Here is a 20,028-nt window from a genome sequence, read left to right as displayed (position 1 = left end):
CCATCCGAGATCAGCATGGTTTCCAGCTCAATCCAAAGCCCCACAGCTGGACCTAAACAGTCAGAGGTACCTCACTTGTCATGGGGGGGGCCCACCTGTCATCAGAGGAACCTCACCTGTCATCACCAGCCAGCTCCCCAACTCCCCCTCACATACCCCTCATCTCCTACACGGGCAATTTTCAGTGGGCACTTCTGAGAAACCAAGCCAGTCCTCAGAAAGAATAAAACGTCTGTTTTAATTGGCCAGTAAAATGCATCACAAATCATTAGTATCTTATAAACAAAAACATTAAGTTACAAATCCATGTTAAAAATTGCAGTTCGGTGCAGCCTAACCGCTGTGAGTCCCAAAGTTTATTTTTTGCAACATTTTTCTCCACCACTTTTGTGACAAGTACTGTTACTGTCAGCCCCCGAGACTCGGCCTGAGGAGCAGTACTTGCAAACAAGAACAGAGCCGGGCACAAGGGCACGTGGTCCTGTGTGTTTGAACAGTGCTCTCTGAAGCCGGTGCCCGCAGCGACGAGGACGGTCTGGGGACAGTCAGCAGACAGTCCACACCCCCCTCCTACAGGCAGGACCCCCTCCCCCCAGTAGAAAGCAGCCTCCCCTCTTGCTTCCAAGGGCTCCACAGAAACATGGCGCAATACTGTTCTTGGGGCCTAGGGGGCGCGTGTGCAGCGGAGAGCCTCCCATTTCCAGCTCAGAATTTCTACCCTTTCTTGGTTTTCTTTGGAAGACCTGTAACTAGCCTCCATGAGATGCACCCCATTCCCTTTTTCGCCCACCTGTGGCACCCTCCACTTTCATGAGTCCAGGTTTGGACGTTCCAAGTTATTTTTTAACAAAGAGCTAATTAAAAATGTTAAGAAAAACAGCTCGAAAATAATGCACATTTCTATTTTTCAAACCTTCCCTTAACTTCCACAAGGGTGGGAAATGCGGATTCTGCTTTTAAGCCCCGCTTAACAGCACAACAACACAGCTTGTTCTTGAAGTGGGGACACCCAGCTCGGCCAGTCAGCAGTTCAGGGGCCATCGGGGGCCACGCACACGTCTCAGCAGCCAGCAGGTGTGACTCCACCCCGGGGAGAAAAGTATGAAAATACTCATTGCTAGGAACTCTCTGCAAAATAACCCTGTACCCATGAAATAGAAAGAGCATCCTCAAATTGGGATCTCCGTGTAGTTCTGCACATTCCAGCCACAAAACGGACCATCCAGCCAGGAACAACAGCAAAAGCTGAAACCGGGAGGCCACCTGCCTGTGAGCGCCGGGACAGCAGGCTCAGGAGAAGAACCGTGCTCCTAACGTCCCGTCCCGGCCGTGTGGAAGCGCAGGCTCCCAGCGCAGGCGCCACAGAGGCCAGCAGAAGCTGTAGTGCAACGGGACAGGGGCCCTCGCTGAGAGGCCAGCTCAGGACACCTGCCCGCCAGCGTGAATAAAGTGCACGGCGACCGCGGCAACAGTCTCAGGGGCTCCACGAGCTGGACGCTTCTCATCCAGGCGGACGGAGAAGCCTGGATCCCGGGGATCCCTTGCTCTGCCTTCTCGTCTGTCTCCTTCTTTCGCAAACACTGCGGCTTTCCTGGTGCAGCTCATGGCGCCATCCTGGGACAGGACGTCCTCCAGACTTTAAATGGAATGGGTGGAGATCTCGGAGTGTTGCCTGATGTAGCTCTGAAAACTCTTATCTCCGATGGGGTGCTCCCTGCAGAGGGGAAACGGGGGAGAGGGGAAGATGAGGCACAGTCCCCTCCGTCGCAGGTGACCATCTGCACTTTCTAAAGAGCCCTTTTCCTATCTATATATGTGATGTGTATTCTTTGTAATAAATATGAGAAACAAAGACACACTCAAGAAGAAAGAATAAGCCCACAGCTGCCTGTGGAAGCACCCACTGAGATGCTGGTCACAGTGTACATAGGTCACATGTGTGTGCGTAGAGGGATGTGATGCACCCACATGTGGGTGGGAACCCTGAGCTCCGTGAGGGCACGTGCTCCCCGCTGAATGCTCCCCAGGGTCCCAGGCGCTCGGTCCTGTGAGCTGCCTGAGCACCGGCACAGCCGGAGGTAGGACTGGGCTTCTCGGCCCATTGTCAACCCGCAGCTTTACCATGTTTAATAAAAGACAACATTTTTAGAAGGTCCACGTGGGCTCTCCTGATGGAGGGGTGTTAGAGGGAATCTGGAGCATGCTGCAAATGTTTACGAAGCCAGGACAGACTCAGCTGCCTCGTCTAGGAGCAGACTGATCAGCATCACCTGGGAGGTGTTTGCTGGGTGCTCAGCCTGCTCGAAGCTGGCATCTCTCCCAGAGCCTCTTCCCTCTCTTCTCTTTCCAGATCAAACTCACAGGAAGAAAGGAAGGAAAGTGGAGAGGGAAGGAAGAGGGAGGGAGGGAGGGAGGGAGAGAGGGAAGAGAATGACTCCCTACTAGAAGTAACCCTGTCCAAGGCTGTGTGGGTGAGTGGGCTTCTCCGCAATGGTCCGCGGGAATACCAGGCAGATAGGGAGAGGCTGGCAGACAGGGAGAGGCTGGCAGAGGCTGACAGGGGTGGCCTCTGAGCTCTGTTCTAGTCCTATATGCTGGACCCAGTGTTTCAACAGTTCCTGAGGCTCTGTCACCCTCCATCCTTAGAGCGGCAGGTGAACTGCCTGAGGGCACAAGGCCAGCAGGGGGTGGAAGAGATGCGGGCAGCCTGGCTGAGCCTGTAACCTCTGCACCCCAACCGGCCCCTCACAAGATGCAGGTGAGGCCCCCAGAGCTGGCCTCAAAGGAGAGGAAAACGGTGCAGAACTTGCTGGGGCTGTGCTGCTGGCCCAGGGGAGCCTAATTTTGAAAGTGAAGGAGCTGGGGAGGCAGGAGGGCAGAGGGACAGGAAAGTCAGGGGCAGGAGAGGTGCTGCTCCCAGGGCCCCGCCCAGAAGGCCCTGGCGAGGGAGGCGGAGCCCTGCTCTGAAGGAGCCGGAAGCCTGCAGTCCCCACGCGGCGCAGGGGGCTCTCGGGCGGGCCCAGCACCGTCCTCCCCGCTGGGGCTCCTGCAGTCTCTTCCCCAGCTCCCCACACCCCTGCCGAGACTTCCTGCACAGCCAGCTGCCTACTCACTGGCTTCCATACTTGGTCTTCTTGAACTTGTCCCTTTTGTACTGGGCGTGCTCCTGCTCCAAGGCCGAGACGCCAGCGATGACCTGCTTTAAAGTCTTGTAGGTCTCCTGGGGGTCGTCGATGAGGAACGTGGAGTACTCCTCCTGCTCCGGGCCGTCGTACACGGATCTGCTCCCGCAGGCCTCTGCATCGTGGGGACAGGGCTGGAGGTCAGTGCCAGCGGGGCGCCCAGCCAGGCCGCTCCCTGGAAGTCCTCCGATATCCCCACGCGATGCGCCCAGAAACAAGCCATCCCCACCAGTCCCACCGACACAGAGCACTGGAAGAGCCAGTGGGGCCAGAGCCAGGGCCCAGGAACTGCGGCCTCTGAGGGTCCAATGCCCCCAGACCCAGGGCCCCCTCTCTGATCAGCCCTTCTCCTGGGTGACCTGCATCTGTCCACACCCCACCGGCTCACCAAGCCAAAAGAGCAGACGTCCTTCTGCTCCTGGACACTTGGCCAGGCTGGCTCAAGGGCCTGGGGGTTCACACATGGTCTGTCTGGGAAGATGAGCTTGAGGACATCACCTCTCCGCCAGTCTGTGCTAGCAGCTTCCTAAGACCTGCATCGCCTCACCTGCTCAGCAGCTAACCTTCTCCTCGGGCACCTCACTCTTGCTGAAGACCATGCTATGGCCTTTAGTCACCCACAGGAAGCATCCAATACCAGAACTGGACAGCCCCCCCCTTCCTGTCCCCAACACCTGGTCCAAGCCCCTCTCATCCGTCCCCGAACATGGATGCTGGGCCCTATGCTCCAGGGCCACCGAGGGCCAGGTGGGAGACATGCCTGCAGGGCGCCTGGCCCGGGTGAGCCAGCACCAGGGGGCGCCTTGCCCGCATCTGTACCGTTTGTTCATTATCACAGGAAGTCCTGGTGTCCACTCTACTGTCTTTACTTCCTACTCGGGAATATCGTACCTCTAATTGAAAAATCATAAGTCTGTGCAAAGAAAAACTGAAAAGATGTAAAATTTCAGAGAAAGGGGGAGTGTGATATGAGCAAGATAAGGGGCTCTAAACATGAGGGATAGCAGAGCGAAGAGGAGGAATTGGAGGAGAGGCGAGAGGGGCCCCGGGCCCTCAGAGCACCGAGTGTGAGCTCAGCCTTCTTCCCTCTAAGTGAAGCTCAGGATTGTGGTCCCTGGAGCCAGACGCCTGCTTTCCCTCCCCAGAGCCACGCTGGCAAGTGCTTGGCTCTGGGCAAGTGACTTAAGCTCCAGAGCCGCAGTTAACCCTTCTGGGAAATGGGAGACGCAAGGCTCCCGGCCCAGGACCCAGCACAAGTGTGAGCTGAGGTTGTTACTGTCATAAAGGTAGAGGGAGGGGACATATGCAGAGGAATGTCCCAGCCACCATGGACAGGTCAAGAGGGCTAAGACCCGACTAAGCAAATGTGTGAAGCTTGTTAAAGAAACAGAAACAAAAAGATCCTCCTGCTCACGGCCAGGACGGGCATCTGCAGCTGAGATGCCGAGGAGGGCTCACCGAAGGCCCTGCCAGGAGGGACAACGGTGGTGATGCTGATGAGGACGGGGCACAGGCGGCTGAGACCCAGCCCTGGTGGTGATGCTGATGAGGACAGGGCACAGGCGGCTGAGACCCAGCCCTGGTGGTGATGCTGATGAGGACAGGGCACAGGCGGCTGAGACCCAGCCCTGGTGGTGATGCTGATGAGGACAGGGGCACAGGCGGCTGAGACCCAGCCCTGGTGGTGATGCTGATGAGGACAGGGCACAGGTGGCTGAGACCCAGCCCTCCCGCACCCTGGGCGCTGTGCTCACTGACTCACGGAGTGTATCTCATTCGATCCTGCGATTAGCCTAGTGGGGTCGGTAGCATTGCTGCCCCATTTTGCAGAGGAGGAATCAGGGCCTGCCCGGGGCCTGACGTGCCCAGTTTGTCTCACAGAGGATGCCAAAGCCGGGTCTGCACTGAGGCCTGTGAATCCTGGAAGAGTCCCATCCCAGCGCTGAGAGTGGCCTGGGAGAGGCCGGGACCCTGGAGGAGGTCTGATGATGAATGGTGGGTGCAGTTCTAACTGCTGAGACCATGAAGAAAGAGGAATCCATAAACCACCTATCAGATGCAAAATCCTTGAATGGATTGGTAAATAGATTATGAGCTAAGCTCAGGGAGGAGAAAATAAAACCAGAATGGATCACGACAAGCAGCCTGTGTTTCCTCTTTAATACGGTATACGAAACCAAGGTGTAGGGAACTGCCAAGTGTGTGCGCACTGATTTCAGCAAAGCAAATGAAGCACCTTCACAAGCCCGGGAACAGGATGCAGCACTGGATGATGGGATAGTTACTCGTGTGGTTTGTGCTGACCAATCACGGCCCCAAGTAATAAATTGTTCCCCAAATAGATGCCTAACCTGAAGAAAGCTCTCAGAGATAACGCCGCCTGTAAACCAGGCAGGCTCAGGGGGCGTTAGGGGCTGCTCTTGGAAATATCATGGGTTCAGTTCCAGACCACCGCAATAAAACGAGTCACACTAACTCTTCAGTTTCCCGGTGCATATAAAAGTCACGTTTCATTATGATCTAGTCCATTAAGTGTGCAAGAACATTATGTCTAGCAACATCAACACACATACCTCAATTAAGGTTATTTTATTGCTAAAAGATGCTAACTATCATGGGTGCCTTCCGTGAGGGGTGATGTTTTTGCCGGAGGGTCTTCCCTGGACGTTGATGAAAACGTCTTCTCTGGGAATCGTAGCAGAGCAAAGCACGAGGAGATGAGGTCTGCCTGCACTTCCTAGTCATCGCTGCAGAGAGCTCCCTGTGTCCCCAGGACCCTGACCGGGCGTCCCCAACGCTGCCCGCACTCGGTGTGCCAGAGGCCGACCGCCTCCTGTCCTTACCCTGCATCTTCTCCAGTTTGCTCATGTACAGGCTGAACAGGGAGTAGATGCGCTCCGTCTCCCGGTCCCCATCGATGTCCAGCTGGATGTTGGCTGGGAGGCCGCTGCCCGACACAGTGAGGAGAAGGGAACGCACAATGCGGTTAATCACGGTGTTGATTTTTTTTTAAAGATCACTATAGACGATGGAGTGATCCAACAGTGAACTCATCCCTGGCAGGGGCTGGGGTCTCTGTGGGGTTTGTGAAATAATTCACAAGCATTGAGAAGTGACTGTCCACAATCTGCGGGACTGACTGCAGGTGTCTGAGGACCCACAGGTCTGCCAGGACAGCAAGCACACCAGGCAGACCTACTGTGCTGTGAATAGAGATGGCCTGGAGTGGAAACAGCCCTGCACGTGGGCGTGGGCCCTGAGTGTCAGCTGGCTGTCTCAGGTAGGGACAGGCAGGTCCTCTCTCCTTCCTGGGGCTATGGTGGGCTCCCGTGTCTGCCTGAGGGTACAGCAGGGGCCCTCCCCCCCGACACAGCACCCAGCCTCTCTGGGGAGACAGGATGGGGCTCAGTCACAGACACCTGGGCAGGACCCGGCAGGGGGTCACCTCAAATCTTAGCTCCTCTGTCTGTTTCTATTCCCACCTCCAAGAGCTTTGGGGGAGTTTGGTATATTCACAACCACAACAAACAGCAGATGTCACTGTTCTCACAACTGTTCTCCCATGGGGCACAAGGACTGGCCGAGCTTGAGTGACCCAGGCCTCCTTCCAGCCTGAAGATGAGCCACTAATGACCTCCAGGGGGCCCCCAGCTCATGGTGGGGCTGGACGAGAAGGGCTGCCTCAGTTTCCAAAGGAGGGAGGGCGTCGGTTAGAGAAACCAGAGGGGGTATAATCAGGAGGGGCGACCAGTCCCAGATTCTTCATAGAAGAAACAAGACAGTAAAACCTGCCCTGGGGGTCTTCTCTCTGCATGGAGCCCCCTCTTTCATTGCCCACCTACTTCCCAAAGATGGCTGTGACCTCCAGCAGGGACAGCAGAGCCCACGAAGGCTTGGGGCTCCTGGGCAATTTAGAGAACAGTCCTGGAGACTCAACCTGCATGTGCACAGTTTGCTGAGTGGGTGGGGACTGCATTTTAACCAGGTGCACAAGCCAGATAATTAGGCTTGGCCTCCCTGGGCGGCTGGGAGGGCCCGGGAGGCCAGGCAGGCGCAGCCCTACCCGGTGCAGGGGGAGCAGCCCGGGGCCGTGTCTGAGGAGGCCCTGCAGCACAGCCAGTGGCCATTGAGGTAGGCGGAGGGGTGGTAGACGGTGAGGCGCTTCTTGTTGCACTGGCTCACTTTGGTGAGGATGTCGATCCAGGCCTTGGCCTCCACACAGTTGTTGGCCTGGATGTACAGCGCTCGCTCGGGCTGGATGACCTGGAACATCTGAGGAGACAGAGACCGGGCTCGGGGGACCGTTCGGTAAGAACCACGGGGCTCGTTATCTCCGGCCTGGACCCAAAGGTTATTATCCTCAATGCCTAAAGCCCAAGGGTGCAGGGAGAGGGTCTGAAACTGATTTAGGGGCCCAGACAAGTTCAGTGGGCACAAAGGGCTTTCTGCTGCCCTTGAACTTGAAAACAGACACCAAAGCCCTCCCTTTGGAGGACACAGGAGCAGTGGGAGCCACAGGGGACTGAGAAGGCCAGTGTGAGCCAGCTGGTCACCCACAGCCAGCCTGGCCCAGGCACTCCCTTTCCTGGGGCGTCAGGGGCCTCCGTTTGAAAAGACACTGCCTGTCCCTCCCATGGGCCCTCCTAACGTTGGCCGTGGCTATCACATAAATGGACTGGTTTCTTTGGGACCCCTTCATTTTTTTATGGCTGTTTTACAATCATTTCTCCTCTCTAAATGTATATCTAGCTTTCTCATAGGTATAGTCTTGCTTGCTTTCTTACCACATTACATTTTTTTAGTTCTTTTTTTATTTTAAAGATTTTATTGATTTTAGAGAGAGGGGAAAGAGAAAGAGAGAGAAGAGAGAGGAGAGAGGAGCAAGAACCATCAACTCATAGCAGTTGCTTCCCATATGTGCCTTGACTGGCCAAGCCCAGGGTTTCGAACCAGCAACCTCAAGATTCTAGGTAGATCTTTTATCCACTGTGCCACCACAGGCCAGGCTGGGCCCCCTTATTTTTTAAGCAGAGCTGGGCTTCCGGGCAAGGTACATCAGAGCTCATCTTGCCCACCTTTCTGTCCTCATCCCCAGAGCCCTATTTGGGGCTCCCTCTCTCTCCCCACTGACCACTTTGGGGATTCTTCATCCTCATTTCAGACAGGGCGGCTCTCAGAGCCTCCACTGCCACCCCTGCCATTCTTATTTATTATTCATTCAACAAATATTCCTGAGTAACAGGTACTGTCCTAAGTCCTGGGTACACAGTGTGGGTGGAGAGTACCTGCCCTCTTGAGCTTCCAGCGAGCAAGAGAAAGTGAGCACAGAGTGCAGGGTGGTGTAGCCTAATGGGGGGCAGGTCAGTATGGAAGGCCCTAAATAAACAATTCTCCAGCTGGGATCAGAGGACGAATAAGAGTTCATTAAGCTGAGTGGGGAAAGCAGGAATGGCCACTGTCCCAGGCAGCAGGGCCAGCAGGTGCAAAGGGTCTAGAGTATCGGGGGGGTGGGGGTTGTTGGTGCTCCAGCAGGAGCGGTCCGACGGCACACAGAAGTGGGTGACCAGGGCACCTCAACTTGGGTGTGTCAGGCGGTCCACCGGGTAGGTTCGGGCCATGCGTTCTGTTGGGACTCCCAGAGGCGCCCTGTGTTTCTGATGCATCCGGTCCGGAGGCATGGCTCACAGTTAATCAGGGACTCAGGGGAGAGATGCTAAACTGTGTCATAATCCTGTTCCTCCTCCAGTTCTTCCCCATCCACAATGACTTTCCGGGTCCACCGCTTTCAGGGTCCTGACTGCTTTTTGTTGGCTTTCTACTGTGCATAGCTTTTTCTCCTCCCCCAAGGAGGCTGGTTCATTCATTTGTTAGAACTGTAAGGACTCCCAGGGCCCCATCTTATTCAGGGGCTGGAGCCTCATTGCCCTGGAGGGACGGCCTGCTTCTGCAGACACCGTGTTCCCCTGCACGCTGCTTCTCTGCACCCAGCAGCATGGCCTCTCTCAGCAGGCTCTGCGGCAGACGCCAGGTTCGCGGTTTACAGAACAGGACCTCGTGTCAGGCTGTGCCTCTCGGAAGCTGACAGGGAATCCGGCCCGTCCTCTCCTTCTCCTTGTGTGTCTGCCTGCCCCTCCCTCACTGGCACAGCTCCTTGGTCTGGTGTTCAGGAGGTGCCTCAGGCCACACTGGGTCCGTGGGGGACACTGTGCGTCTGTTTTGGCTGGGCTGGGCTGAAGATCACAAGGTGCTTCCATCTCTGTCTGGGTGTGAGATCATCTGCCCAGCAGGCTGTGAGGAGGGGTGAGGAGGGGCCCCAACCCAGACACTCAGCCAGTGGACAGTAGCTCCTGTTCCCCCTGCCCTGTTTTCTTAACTCAGTTCCTTGTCCTTCTCCCAGGACTGTTTGAGGCCGTTTCTTGGGCAAGCTGACGGTCCTGTGGCGGATGTGGATTTTTTTCCTGGACCTGAGGGATGTTCGCCCCATTGTACCTGTCCAGGAGGTGGCTGGCCTGCACCCTCTGCAGGCTGCTGCTTGTAGTGTGCGCCTCCCCCTCTCCCCCTCTCCAGGACGGGGGCTGGGAGCGCTGTGCTCTCAGCCGGCGGCCTTCCCAGACGTCCACGGGAGGACGCAAGGGGGAAAGGTGTCCTGGAAGCAGCTATGAGCTGTTTTGTTCCGTCGGGCCCTTAATTTAGGTTTAGAATGATTTCCTAATTTTAGCATCATTTTTTCATCAGCCTGTTTTTTCCTGTTGCCTTCCTCACAGCCAGCTTCCCATGGCACTAACCACTAAGCTAATGTCCTGTTCCAGTTTTGAAGGTTTACTGTGTTCCGAGCCCTGTTGCAGGGGCTGCAAGGACAGTTAGGGCAAAATACATCCTTCTAGAGGCTCTCCTCCCCTGGGATGGAAGCCCTGCACAGACTCATGCAGTGCGAGGTCTGGGTGACAGTGCTTGTGTGGGACAGGGGGACGTCAGTCTCTGGAAATGAGCCCCGATCGTACACTCAGGAGCTGGGGCTCACGGCTCCTTCTCCCACAGACTCCTGTTCCTTCCCGCTCTTGGTGCACACCACCACCCCTTGGAAAAGGTCATTGTCCTCTTTCCTTGACATCCTGACTCCTGACCTGCCCTCACGCCCTCCAGGGTGCTTCAGAAATGCCAAGGCCACGAAACAGGGGTGAAGACAGAGGAATGTCCCAAATTAAGGCGACGACAGAGAAATAAAGGGCCATGTGGCCCTGGGTGGCCTGGGAAGAAAACCACAGCTACAAAGAATGTTACTGGGACAATCGGCAGAATTCAAACACGGGCCGTGGATTAGAAGACCCATCGCATGGGTGCTGGGTGTCCTGACTTTGGTAACTGTGTGAGATTATAGAAATGCCCTTGTTTTTAGGAAATGCACTGAAGTGTTTATATGGTTCAGGATAAAAAGTGTGCCCACTATACATGGGGAGAACCAGTGACTGTGTTACGAGACATGGGAGGTCCTTGTTCTAGTCTTGTGACCTTTCTGTAAGTTCAAAACTAGATCAAAATAAGAAGTTTCAAAGAAATTCCACATGGTCCCAGAGCCAGCCCCTGGTGTCCTTTAACGGAGGGTCCCTGGGCACCCAGAGCCACCAGGGAAGCCACCTTCCAGCGGGTTCTGCCTGCCCCGGCCGAGCGGGCAGGGGAAGCCGCTTGCTTTCCTCTGAGGTTCTGAGGCACAGGGACGCCGTGCCCTGCGTACACTCAGGTGACGTGGGGCCCCCATGAGGAGAAGCAGGGCGGCGAGGTGTTAGTGGAGAGGAGAGAGAAAGCCCCAGAAGAGCACGCCTAAAGATGGTGCACTCACATTCTTCATCTTGAAGGACTCCTCCTCCAGTCTCTCCACTGCCAGAATGTTCTCGATGGGAATGCTGTAGAGAGGCTGGTCTCCTGCGGCAGAGAGGGGTTCATGAGCGGCCAGGCCCAGAGCCGACGCTAGGTTAGGAGGAGGTATCAGGGTCTCCCTTTTTAGGCGAGAAGGCTAAGAAACTGACAGAGCACAGGCATCAGGGGGCCGAGGGTCAGTGGTTACTACAGGCCTGGAAATGGGTTCTTTGTGTTCATGGAAAAGTGAGCCTCAGGCACTCGCTCCCAACAACCCCTAACACTTATACCCATCAGGACACTAAAGCCTCTGGTCATACACTGTCTCCAGGACAGTGTCCACATTTTTATGGGGAGAAATTTCTCAGTAGTTCATGATCGAAGTCTGAGCCATTTCAGATCCAGGAGGACACAGGCAAAATAGGACAAGACGACCACTGCCCGGTGAGACCCTGAGTCCTACACCCGGAGGCTGGGACCTGCCCGTGCCCCTCCCACTCCCGCCAGGCGCCCCCCCCTCTCCCGCCAGGCGCCCCCCCCACTCCCGCCAGGCACCCCCCCACTCCTGCCAGGCGCCCCCCTCACTCCCGCCAGCTCCCCCCCAGTGGGTGCCTCCCCTGCTCTCCTGTTTAAGGCAACAGCTCGCTCTGAGGAACACCTGTTCTTAGTTTCAGCCCAGGAAAGCAGACAGTGCCCCCACGGGGGCTTAAACAAGGCTTTGGTCCCTCAGGATAAAGGGATGTGAAAAGAAGGAAAAAAAAGAAGGAAAAAACGAATTTTTTTGTGTTACCTTTGCTTTTCTGGTAGGTAAATTCGTGATTTGTCAGGCGGAACCACCTTTTCTTAAAATTCTTCATCCCAAAGCGCTTCCGTCCTTGCGCCCTCTTAATCATGAACCTATTGTGAACAGGATAGGATGGTGGGTGAATGTCCTACGGCTCGGGGGGCAGGTGCCACATGGCCCTCACTGCCCTGCAGCCCAAAGGCACGTCTGCAAAATCAAAATAACCCGCCACTCATGCATCTGTGGTACCCAGTGCAGACTGTGGATTTTTAATATCTTCTAATTTTATTTCCAAGTGATAGGATTAAAAAACCAAAAAGCCAATGTCTGTACTTTAGAGAAAAGTTTATTCCCCCCCCGTACTGGTGTTAACTTGAAATTACAAGTTGGTGATGACCGTGGGTTTATTAGACCTCCAACAAAGCAGCCACCCCCTACCCATCTCCCCATCTCCCCATCTCCCCGAAGATGCTGACGAGCCACCCCTCAAGGGCAGGTGCCGGCAGCGGGCTCACAGAGCGGAGCAGTGTGGAGCTCCAGCGGTGTGAAGGTGCTGCCCTGTGACCAGTGCTGTGCTTTAGGGTCTCTGGACAGACACTTCAGGAATGAGAGGCTGACGAAGGGGAAGGGAAGGCCTTGAACGCAGGTGTGAATGAGCCAGCTGCGCACGAATGCCTGACTATTCGGGCGTCATTTAGTTTCTCACTCCCCTTTCCTCCCAATGATGGGCATTTTTCCACTTCCAATTCAGCAGTGAACAGGCACAGAGAAATAAAAGTAAACCACGCCATGTTCAGACATGCCCTGGGTGCTGCCTTGGAGAGTTTAAGAGTGGTGGGCCAAGGCCACGCTTCTCCTGGGCCTCCACGGCCCCAGAAGCTCTGGGCTGCCTGCCACCTGGGGGACCAGCCCGAGGGCAGAGGCCGACCGCTCCGCAAGGCAGACCGGGACACCTGCCGCCTGCACTTCTCTCCGGCCGCCCAGCTGTGCTCGCCAGCCTTACCCCTCCTTAAGCAGGATGGGCTGCTCCACGCTCTTGGGGTCTCTTCTCCCAGAGGACGAGATCAAGTCTAAGAACTGCAGCGGGAAAGAAACCAGGTTATTGAAAGGGGAAATGACACGCGGCATACATTCATTCTTACGTAGAAATGATGCTGCAGGACGCTTTGTGGCCCTTCCTGACACCCGAAGAGGGAGGCGTGTCTGGGAGGCAGGTGCCAGGGCAGTGCGTTCTTCTCTGAGAACCACGGGGACTCTGAGCTGGTCTCCACTGCTGCTAAGAAGCTTCCAGACCCCACCCGGCCCTCCCGCCAGCTCCTCCGTTCCTCCGGCTCCTCTGGGGAAGGTCTCTCTGCACCCCCAGCTGTTACTCGGCCTGAAAGGCTGCCAGGCTTCCGGTGACACCTGGAGTAGTCTACTTGCACTTTAACAGGTGACCTGAGGAGCACTGCAGGCTCTCCTCCCTGGCCATCCTCACCACCCAGGAGCCCTCTCTTGTTTGCTGGGGTGGGGGTGGCAGTGGGGGTCGGGACTGCCCGCTCAGTCCAACTGTCCCATGGCCTGTCTGGGTTCCTTTCATCGAGAGGTGGCTGCCTCCAGCTCCTCTCCCTTCCTGCTCTTCTAGGTCATGGTTTTTGAATAATAAATACATATGATTGCTTCTAAATGGAAGAAACAAAGCTTAAGCATCCAGAAGAGTTCCTCTCCAACCATGCCGTTCTTAGCTCTTGGTCTGGGGCCCTAGGTCTCTGTGACTCTGCAGGACATGGGAGTTTGTGGAACAAAAGGAAAAGATGTTCTATGAAGGTATGATGCTCAGTCACTTAGAGAAAGAAATTAGATACAAAAATGATGAGCGCCCCCCCCCCCCACCCTAAACATCAGATTCCAAAGAAGAGTGATGGAGGAGGAGTTTACGGCAGCCCTGAGTGAAGAAGAGAGTCCTGGCTGGGGGGGGGGGGGGGGGGAGCTGCCCGATACTGAGAATGGAGGCGACGGTCGGAACTGCTTCAAATGGCAGGGAGGTGGTGGTGGTGGTAAAGTCTGTGTTAATTGATGATGCTACTTACATTTTTTACTGCATCAGCATATTTCTGTTCATTGAAGAATTCATAAAATGCAGCCATGTAGGATTCCTTAAAGCTGGCCTAAAATGAAACAGGTCACTTAACAAAGGCCTACGACCCAAATCTGAAAATTCTATAGAGGCATGGACTATACAAGCCTCGGTCATGGTAACTAAACCAAGGGAAGATGCTAGGTATTGCTGGGGGCATAGGCGCTGTCCCCAAAGTTTAGCCCGGGTACAACAGTACTGAAATTACAGAAGCATGCTAAAATGTTCACAGGAGAGGAATTCCACTTAAGCAGAGATTTTAAAAGCTAGTTATATGGGGGATGGGGTCCTCGGTGAGTTCTTTGTTACAAACAGCTCAATACCCTTCCACGTGTGGTCAGTAACATCTGGGTCCACAAAATTTACACTGCACCCAGATGTGGCCGCTGGGATGCAGCCCAGTCTGTGAGCCGAGGGGAATGGACAGGAGTCAGGGCAAAGTGCAGGTACTCAGGAGGGGTCTTCAAACAATCATTCCTGCTGCCCTTCCCTATTTAGTACTGTTTGCATGTTTAGGTCGCTTTGCTAGTTCTGGATATGAAAATGAGGTGGAGTTTTTTTTGTTTGTTTGTATTTTTCTGAAGCTGGAAACGGGGAGAGACAGTCAGACAGACTCCCGCATGTGCCCGACCGGGATCCACTCGGCACGCCCACCAGGGGGCGATGCTCTGCCCCTCCAGGGGGTCGCTCTGCCGCAACCAGAGCCACTCTAGCGCCTGGGGCAGAGGGCAAGGAGCCATCCCCAGCGCCCGGGCCATCCTTGCTCCAATGGAGCCTCGGCTGTGGGAGGGGAAGAGAGAGACAGAGAGGAAGGGGGGGTGTGGAGAAGCAAATGGGCGCCTCTCCTATGTGCCCTGGCCGGGAATCAAACCCAGGTCCCCCGCACGCCAGGCCGACGCTCTACCGCTGAGCCAACCGGCCAGGGCCATGAGGTGGGTTTTGATCAGACCCTCTGACCTGGCAGGTGCCTGTTTATCTGAATTTCCAGCCAGTGAAAACTGGGGTTGATGGATAGAGGAAAGCAATCAGCGCACGTCAGCCTGCCTGTGAGCACCGTACACCTTTCATTTCACTCTGATTCAGAGAGAGCCAAGCATTGGCCCCAAAGGGGGCTGCTTGCCTGCAATGACAGGACCCTGGTCCCTCGTGGCCCCACAAAGGATACAATGAGGCAGTCTGGGGTGAGGGCTTCTGTGAACCCTGCTCAACCCCTTCCAGACAGAAAGGGAGGTTTCATTCCACCTGGGTCAGCCCGTCCATGGTCAGAACCAGCGTCTGGCTCAGCCCCCAGGAAGGAGGCTGCCTCGTTCTGCATATCACTACCTTCACACGTTAGCTCCCAACATCCTCAAAATTGCTTGTCATAAGGCATGTTCTTAGGGCCACGGAGCCTGGGGTAGGCCCTCACGGTGCCCTCAGCACCAAAATCCAGTTTGAGGTGAGTGACAATGAAGGTGAAACACAGATTAGTCAACAAAAGGGGTAAAATGAGCACGGAGCCCAGGGACCGAAAGGAGTAGGCTGCTGGCTGTGTGTGGACGGGCCCTCCGGTCACCGGGCAGTGACTGAACTTTCCTAAGACACAGACGCCCTTGGATACTCATGGCCGAGGCCACCGCCAGCTTGCTATAGCAGGGCTATGGCAGCTGCACTGAGGAGACTCCATCTCTGAATCCACACAGAGGCGTGGACGTGTTAGTCATCCTCTAGGTGACAATAACGTACCACGTGCCATCCTCAGTTTCCCAGCAAAAGGCTAGGTCCACAGCTCACCAGTGGAAAGAGGAGCTTGGACAGGGCTGGAATGTTCTACCTCCTTCCCTGGTTGGTGGGAATGCCTGGCTGCTTGTATTGCTCTTTATCCTTATAATTGCACTAAACACACACTCTCTCTTGTGTTAAAAAAAAAAAAAAAAAAAAAGATGATTAAAATAAGTGACTTACAGACTTGGACTTGGATAAGCTGCCAAGAGTTTGAATAGTCTTTGAGATAAGGGTCAGCGTCCTAGATGTCTGTGGGTCCTGTTAGATGGGAATGAGAAATGCAAGGTTCGTTTCACTTTTACAGAAATGTTGTGATTGAGCCCAGAATCACACAGCCGACAGAGTAAACAACGTCACCTAAAAGCTGGACGGCAGGGGCATGTTGTCCGTGAGCGAACAGTAAACACGCAAACGCTGGCTTCGGAGAAGTGCCTGTGCACCCTTCTACTTTATGGTCTGGGAGTTGCTAACAGTGCAGGCTCTCAGTCCCCAGGCCCCAGACCCCCACATTTCCACAAAGCGCTGGACAGTCCCCCAAAAGGCAACATGTGAAAAAGGCTGTTGGAAACCAGAGCTCTGGGCCCAACGTGCAAAAGGAGCGTCTTCAACTTAGCAGCATCCCTGCCCGGTTACCGTCCCCGCCTGTGTCTCCATCTCACCTTCACGTGATTTGAAAGTTTAATTTAAAACCAGCAGAAACAGGAATGGGACCATCACCCTAAAATTCCCTGACCTTGGACTTTTTGTCAAGCACTGTCCCCACCTGGCACTCTTTTTGCTGATGCAGCACTAACATCAGCTCCGTGAAAGCTCAGAGCCTGGCACATGGTGGGCGCTCAATAGATACTTGTTGATTGATTGAATTAATGACTGAATATACACAAGATAACAAACACTCATTTTTCCCTGTGGTGGGAGGAGGAAGAACATAATAGCAGTCAGCAGTTAAACCTGGCCACACCATCCATGTTTTAAGACACAATTTAGGCAAGTCGCTCAACCTTCCCATGGATGAAGAAGTTAAGGGCGCGTGGCACGTTCACAACCCGATGACCACGGAATGGCTGTCTCTCTCACCGCCCCACACAGGACACGGAGCGCCTGGCCCGAGCCCAGCGCCACCCGCCAGGGCGGGAGGACTGGTTTCCCAGGGTACAGGCTGGTGCTCACTTACTGTGTGGTGAGGCGTGAGCTGGAAGAGGTTGGGGGACAGGATGGCGGGAGCAAAGAACCTCAGGAAGATGAAGCTGCTCACCGCCGTGTACCTCACGTCCAGGTCATCTGCAGCCGGGACACAGAGAGAGCAGACTCAGTGGGGCTTCCTGCAGGGGTCGGCCGCGGACCTGGGCAGGGGCTGCAACCCGCAGCCGCCGCTCCTCCCGAGGGTCTCCCGGGGGCAGGGGTGCTGGCCTGCAGCTCTCCCCTGGCCACACTGTCTCTCTCCTTCCTGTCTCTCCACCTGTCTCTCTGCCTCTGTCTCCACCTCTCCATCTCTCTCACTCTTTCTCTCCCCCTCACTGTTACTAAAAGCTCACCACCACCTGGCGGTTGGGCTGTAACAGACATCACCTGCTCACCGGGCCCTGGTGACCTGACAGGGAGATGGCTCATTATCGGGAGGCTAACTCACATCTTGGGTGGGAGGATACGGGTTTGTTTATTACTATTTCCATCTTATTCCAAAGCAGATCAGAGGTTTGGTGAGCTTGGTAACTGCCCGCCCCAGACACTATATGCTTGTCAGTCCTAGGAGCCCAAGCTCTCTGGAATCGGGAGGTCCTGGCCCAGGCTCTGCTGCTGGAGGAGGCTGAGCTGCCCGGCAGGTGGAGGGAAGGGGCCGGAGCTCACCCTGGGGCCTTCTGTCTAGTCCACAGGGACTGCTCTGGGGGCCTGGAGGCCGAGGTTTTACAATTCCCCAAGGCAGCAGGTCACACCTGGGCTGACCCATGGACTCCCAGGGATGAATAAAGTGGGTCAGAACAGTGCCTGCTGGACCAGACAGGGGCCAGGTACCAACCGGCTCCTCCCTCAGCCTTCCAAGACCTGGTCTGAGCCGGTGAGTGCCCTGCATCCAGGTCCTAAGTTACCCACCCCACCAGGGCGGGATGCCCCTGCTTTGCCCACAGGAAGGTCTGCCACGGTAGCTCCAGGTGCCTCCCCGAAGAATCAGCATAATTAACAAAGGGGGCTCATCCCCGGGACCCTTCCAGTCCCAGTTCCCCAAAGGGCTCATCCTGTCTTCCTTGCAAATGCAGCCAGGCAGAGTCAGATGGCACAGAGCACTGAGTGGCACCATGATGGACCGCGGCAAGAATGCCGGAGACCTGGAAGGGCAGCTCCCTGCCTGCAGAGGCCCAGATCTGGAGAGGTTAACGCCGTGTCCCAAATAAACCAGTGACGAAGCTCGGCCAGCCGCCTCTGTCCGGGGCTGGAGCCCTAGCTCACCCAGGGACAGGTGCAGACAGACACCAGGGAGCACTGCCCGGCAGGACACAGATGAGGGATGTCCTCTGGGCACCATGTGCTGACATCTGAGGCCCGGTCCAGTGGCTACATTAGAACCGTCCTCTGCAACATCCCTTCCTTGCTTTGAAAGGTCTGGCCCGGAGGAAGGGAAGCACCCAGCGGGGGACCGGGGATGTTTTCTGCTGGCACGAGCGTAGTAGCCACAGAGGACTCACTCACCCTGGAAGCGCTTGGCAGCCGCCTCTCGGAGGGAAAAGAAAATGTCACACATGACAGTCGGGCAGCTGACCCCCGACTTGGTGATGACATTGAAGATGCGGTCGACGTACTGTCGCAGGTTCTCCTGCAATGAGACGTGGGTGGGGCACCCCACAGTGCTTATCTGGACCCAGCCCTTTCCCCAGGCTGCACAGAGCACCTCGGCCGCCCCAGGGAGGGAGCGGGTCCACAGCCAGGGGCTGGCTCGGAGCGGCCGGGGAAGCCGCGGCAGCAAAAGATATAATCCCCATCACGACTAAACAACAACCCGTCTTAAAACACGTGCTGAGTAGTTATAATAATTCATATGGCACAAATAATTGGAGTTAAGGGATACATGGAAAAGCCACATCGTGTCCCCCGCCTCCACGCTGACCTTATTAACTAAACACAGAAGTCAAATTCACAGAAACGTAAGCTCCCAAAGACGAGACTCCTGTCTCTCTTTTTTAAAGATATGACAAAGTCCTAGCATGATCTGGATGAAGAAAACATTAAAAAAAAAAAGACTACTATATTAGAGTGAAGTATCAAAATTAGGGGGCTTTGCTGTTTTAAGAAACAGCTCTGGGAACAGCCAGGTCTGGGACCCGTTTGTTGAGAGGAGAGAGGATGGGCGGGGAAGGCTGGTCAGGCTACCTCGATGGAGGGGTGGAGGCTGGCGGGGGGACCCCGGGTTACCCCAGGAAAGGAAGGGGCAGGACTGAGTGTGGCACCACAGAGTGATGCTAAGTCAGCAGGAAAGACATCAAGAGCAAGGAAAGATGGTGGTCACTTGTTGACCAGGGCTGGTCACCTGACACCAGGTAAGTCAACCCCTGTAACCTCAGGCCCCCGGGGGCGCCCTTGCAGAGCATGCCCCACCCACCCTGACACATCCCAGGTGTCTAGGTGCCAAAACCCCTCATGACAGTGACTGGCTCTGGAAAGGGTTTGTGGACGAACCAGAACCCCTTACCATGTTGTTTTCAAGGTTTTCACCATCTTTTAACTTCACAGGGTCAATTTCACAGGATTTGTGGCTCTGGCATATCTGGAAAGAGTGTTTACAACAAGCAGTGGGTGAGACAGACCCCAGAAGCACGGTGGTGGGGGGGGTTAGCGGTGTCAGGTTCAGAGACAGACTGAGCCCTGCTCAGGAACCAGCGGCCCACAGGTCACCGCCTGCTCGGCCCGTGGGAGGGGCAGCGGCCAAAGACACTGGGCAGCGTGCAAGGCCCAGTTCCGTGGGGAACGGGACCTGCTTGACGGTCCTGCATGAGCTCACACGGAGTCAGGCATCATAAAGTTTAACAATTTTACTTCAAAGCGTCGCCAGGATTTTGCACACAGGCTAAATCAGAATGCTATTTAAATTCTTCTCACACTGCACAGGGCCTGTTTTTTATAAAACTGTTCTGGGGGAAACGCTGCCCGCCCAAGCGCCCCATTAAGGGGTCAGGTAAGAAACGCCGAGTCCTCTGGAGAGGAAGCGCGTGGCCCCTGTGAATGCGTCTGACAGCCAGTGAGGAATCAAGGGGGGGCCTCCACAGCTGCAGGGCTCCGGAGGAACTCCAGGCCTCACGGGTCCGGGTTCGGGCAAGCCACACTCGCGGGGAAAGAAG

At 55.4% G+C, this 20,028-nt stretch overlaps 1 protein-coding gene across 1 annotated transcript in view; it reads right to left on the bottom strand.

The window, feature by feature from the left end:
- Positions 1–214: 214 nt before the first annotated feature.
- RASA3 (RAS p21 protein activator 3) overlaps positions 215–20,028 on the bottom strand; it is a 134,588-nt gene continuing 114,774 nt past the window's right edge. The window contains exons 13-24 of the mRNA XM_066235808.1: positions 19,383–19,457; positions 18,386–18,509; positions 16,875–16,981; positions 15,881–15,958; positions 13,890–13,967; positions 12,824–12,897; positions 11,827–11,933; positions 11,020–11,102; positions 7,246–7,454; positions 6,026–6,129; positions 3,114–3,297; positions 215–1,714 (exon numbers count right to left, since the gene is read on the bottom strand). Coding sequence (XP_066091905.1) covers positions 1,639–1,714; positions 3,114–3,297; positions 6,026–6,129; positions 7,246–7,454; positions 11,020–11,102; positions 11,827–11,933; positions 12,824–12,897; positions 13,890–13,967; positions 15,881–15,958; positions 16,875–16,981; positions 18,386–18,509; positions 19,383–19,457 — 1,299 coding nt within the window. The 3' untranslated portion in view covers positions 215–1,638. The remainder of the gene's footprint in view (positions 1,715–3,113; positions 3,298–6,025; positions 6,130–7,245; positions 7,455–11,019; positions 11,103–11,826; positions 11,934–12,823; positions 12,898–13,889; positions 13,968–15,880; positions 15,959–16,874; positions 16,982–18,385; positions 18,510–19,382; positions 19,458–20,028) is intronic.

This window comes from Saccopteryx bilineata, chromosome 6 (assembly GCF_036850765.1).
Source record: "Saccopteryx bilineata isolate mSacBil1 chromosome 6, mSacBil1_pri_phased_curated, whole genome shotgun sequence".
Taxonomy (NCBI): Eukaryota; Metazoa; Chordata; class Mammalia; order Chiroptera; family Emballonuridae; genus Saccopteryx; species Saccopteryx bilineata.
The sequence above is the reverse complement of the archived record's forward strand: the minus strand, read 5'-3'. Positions and strand labels throughout refer to the sequence as shown.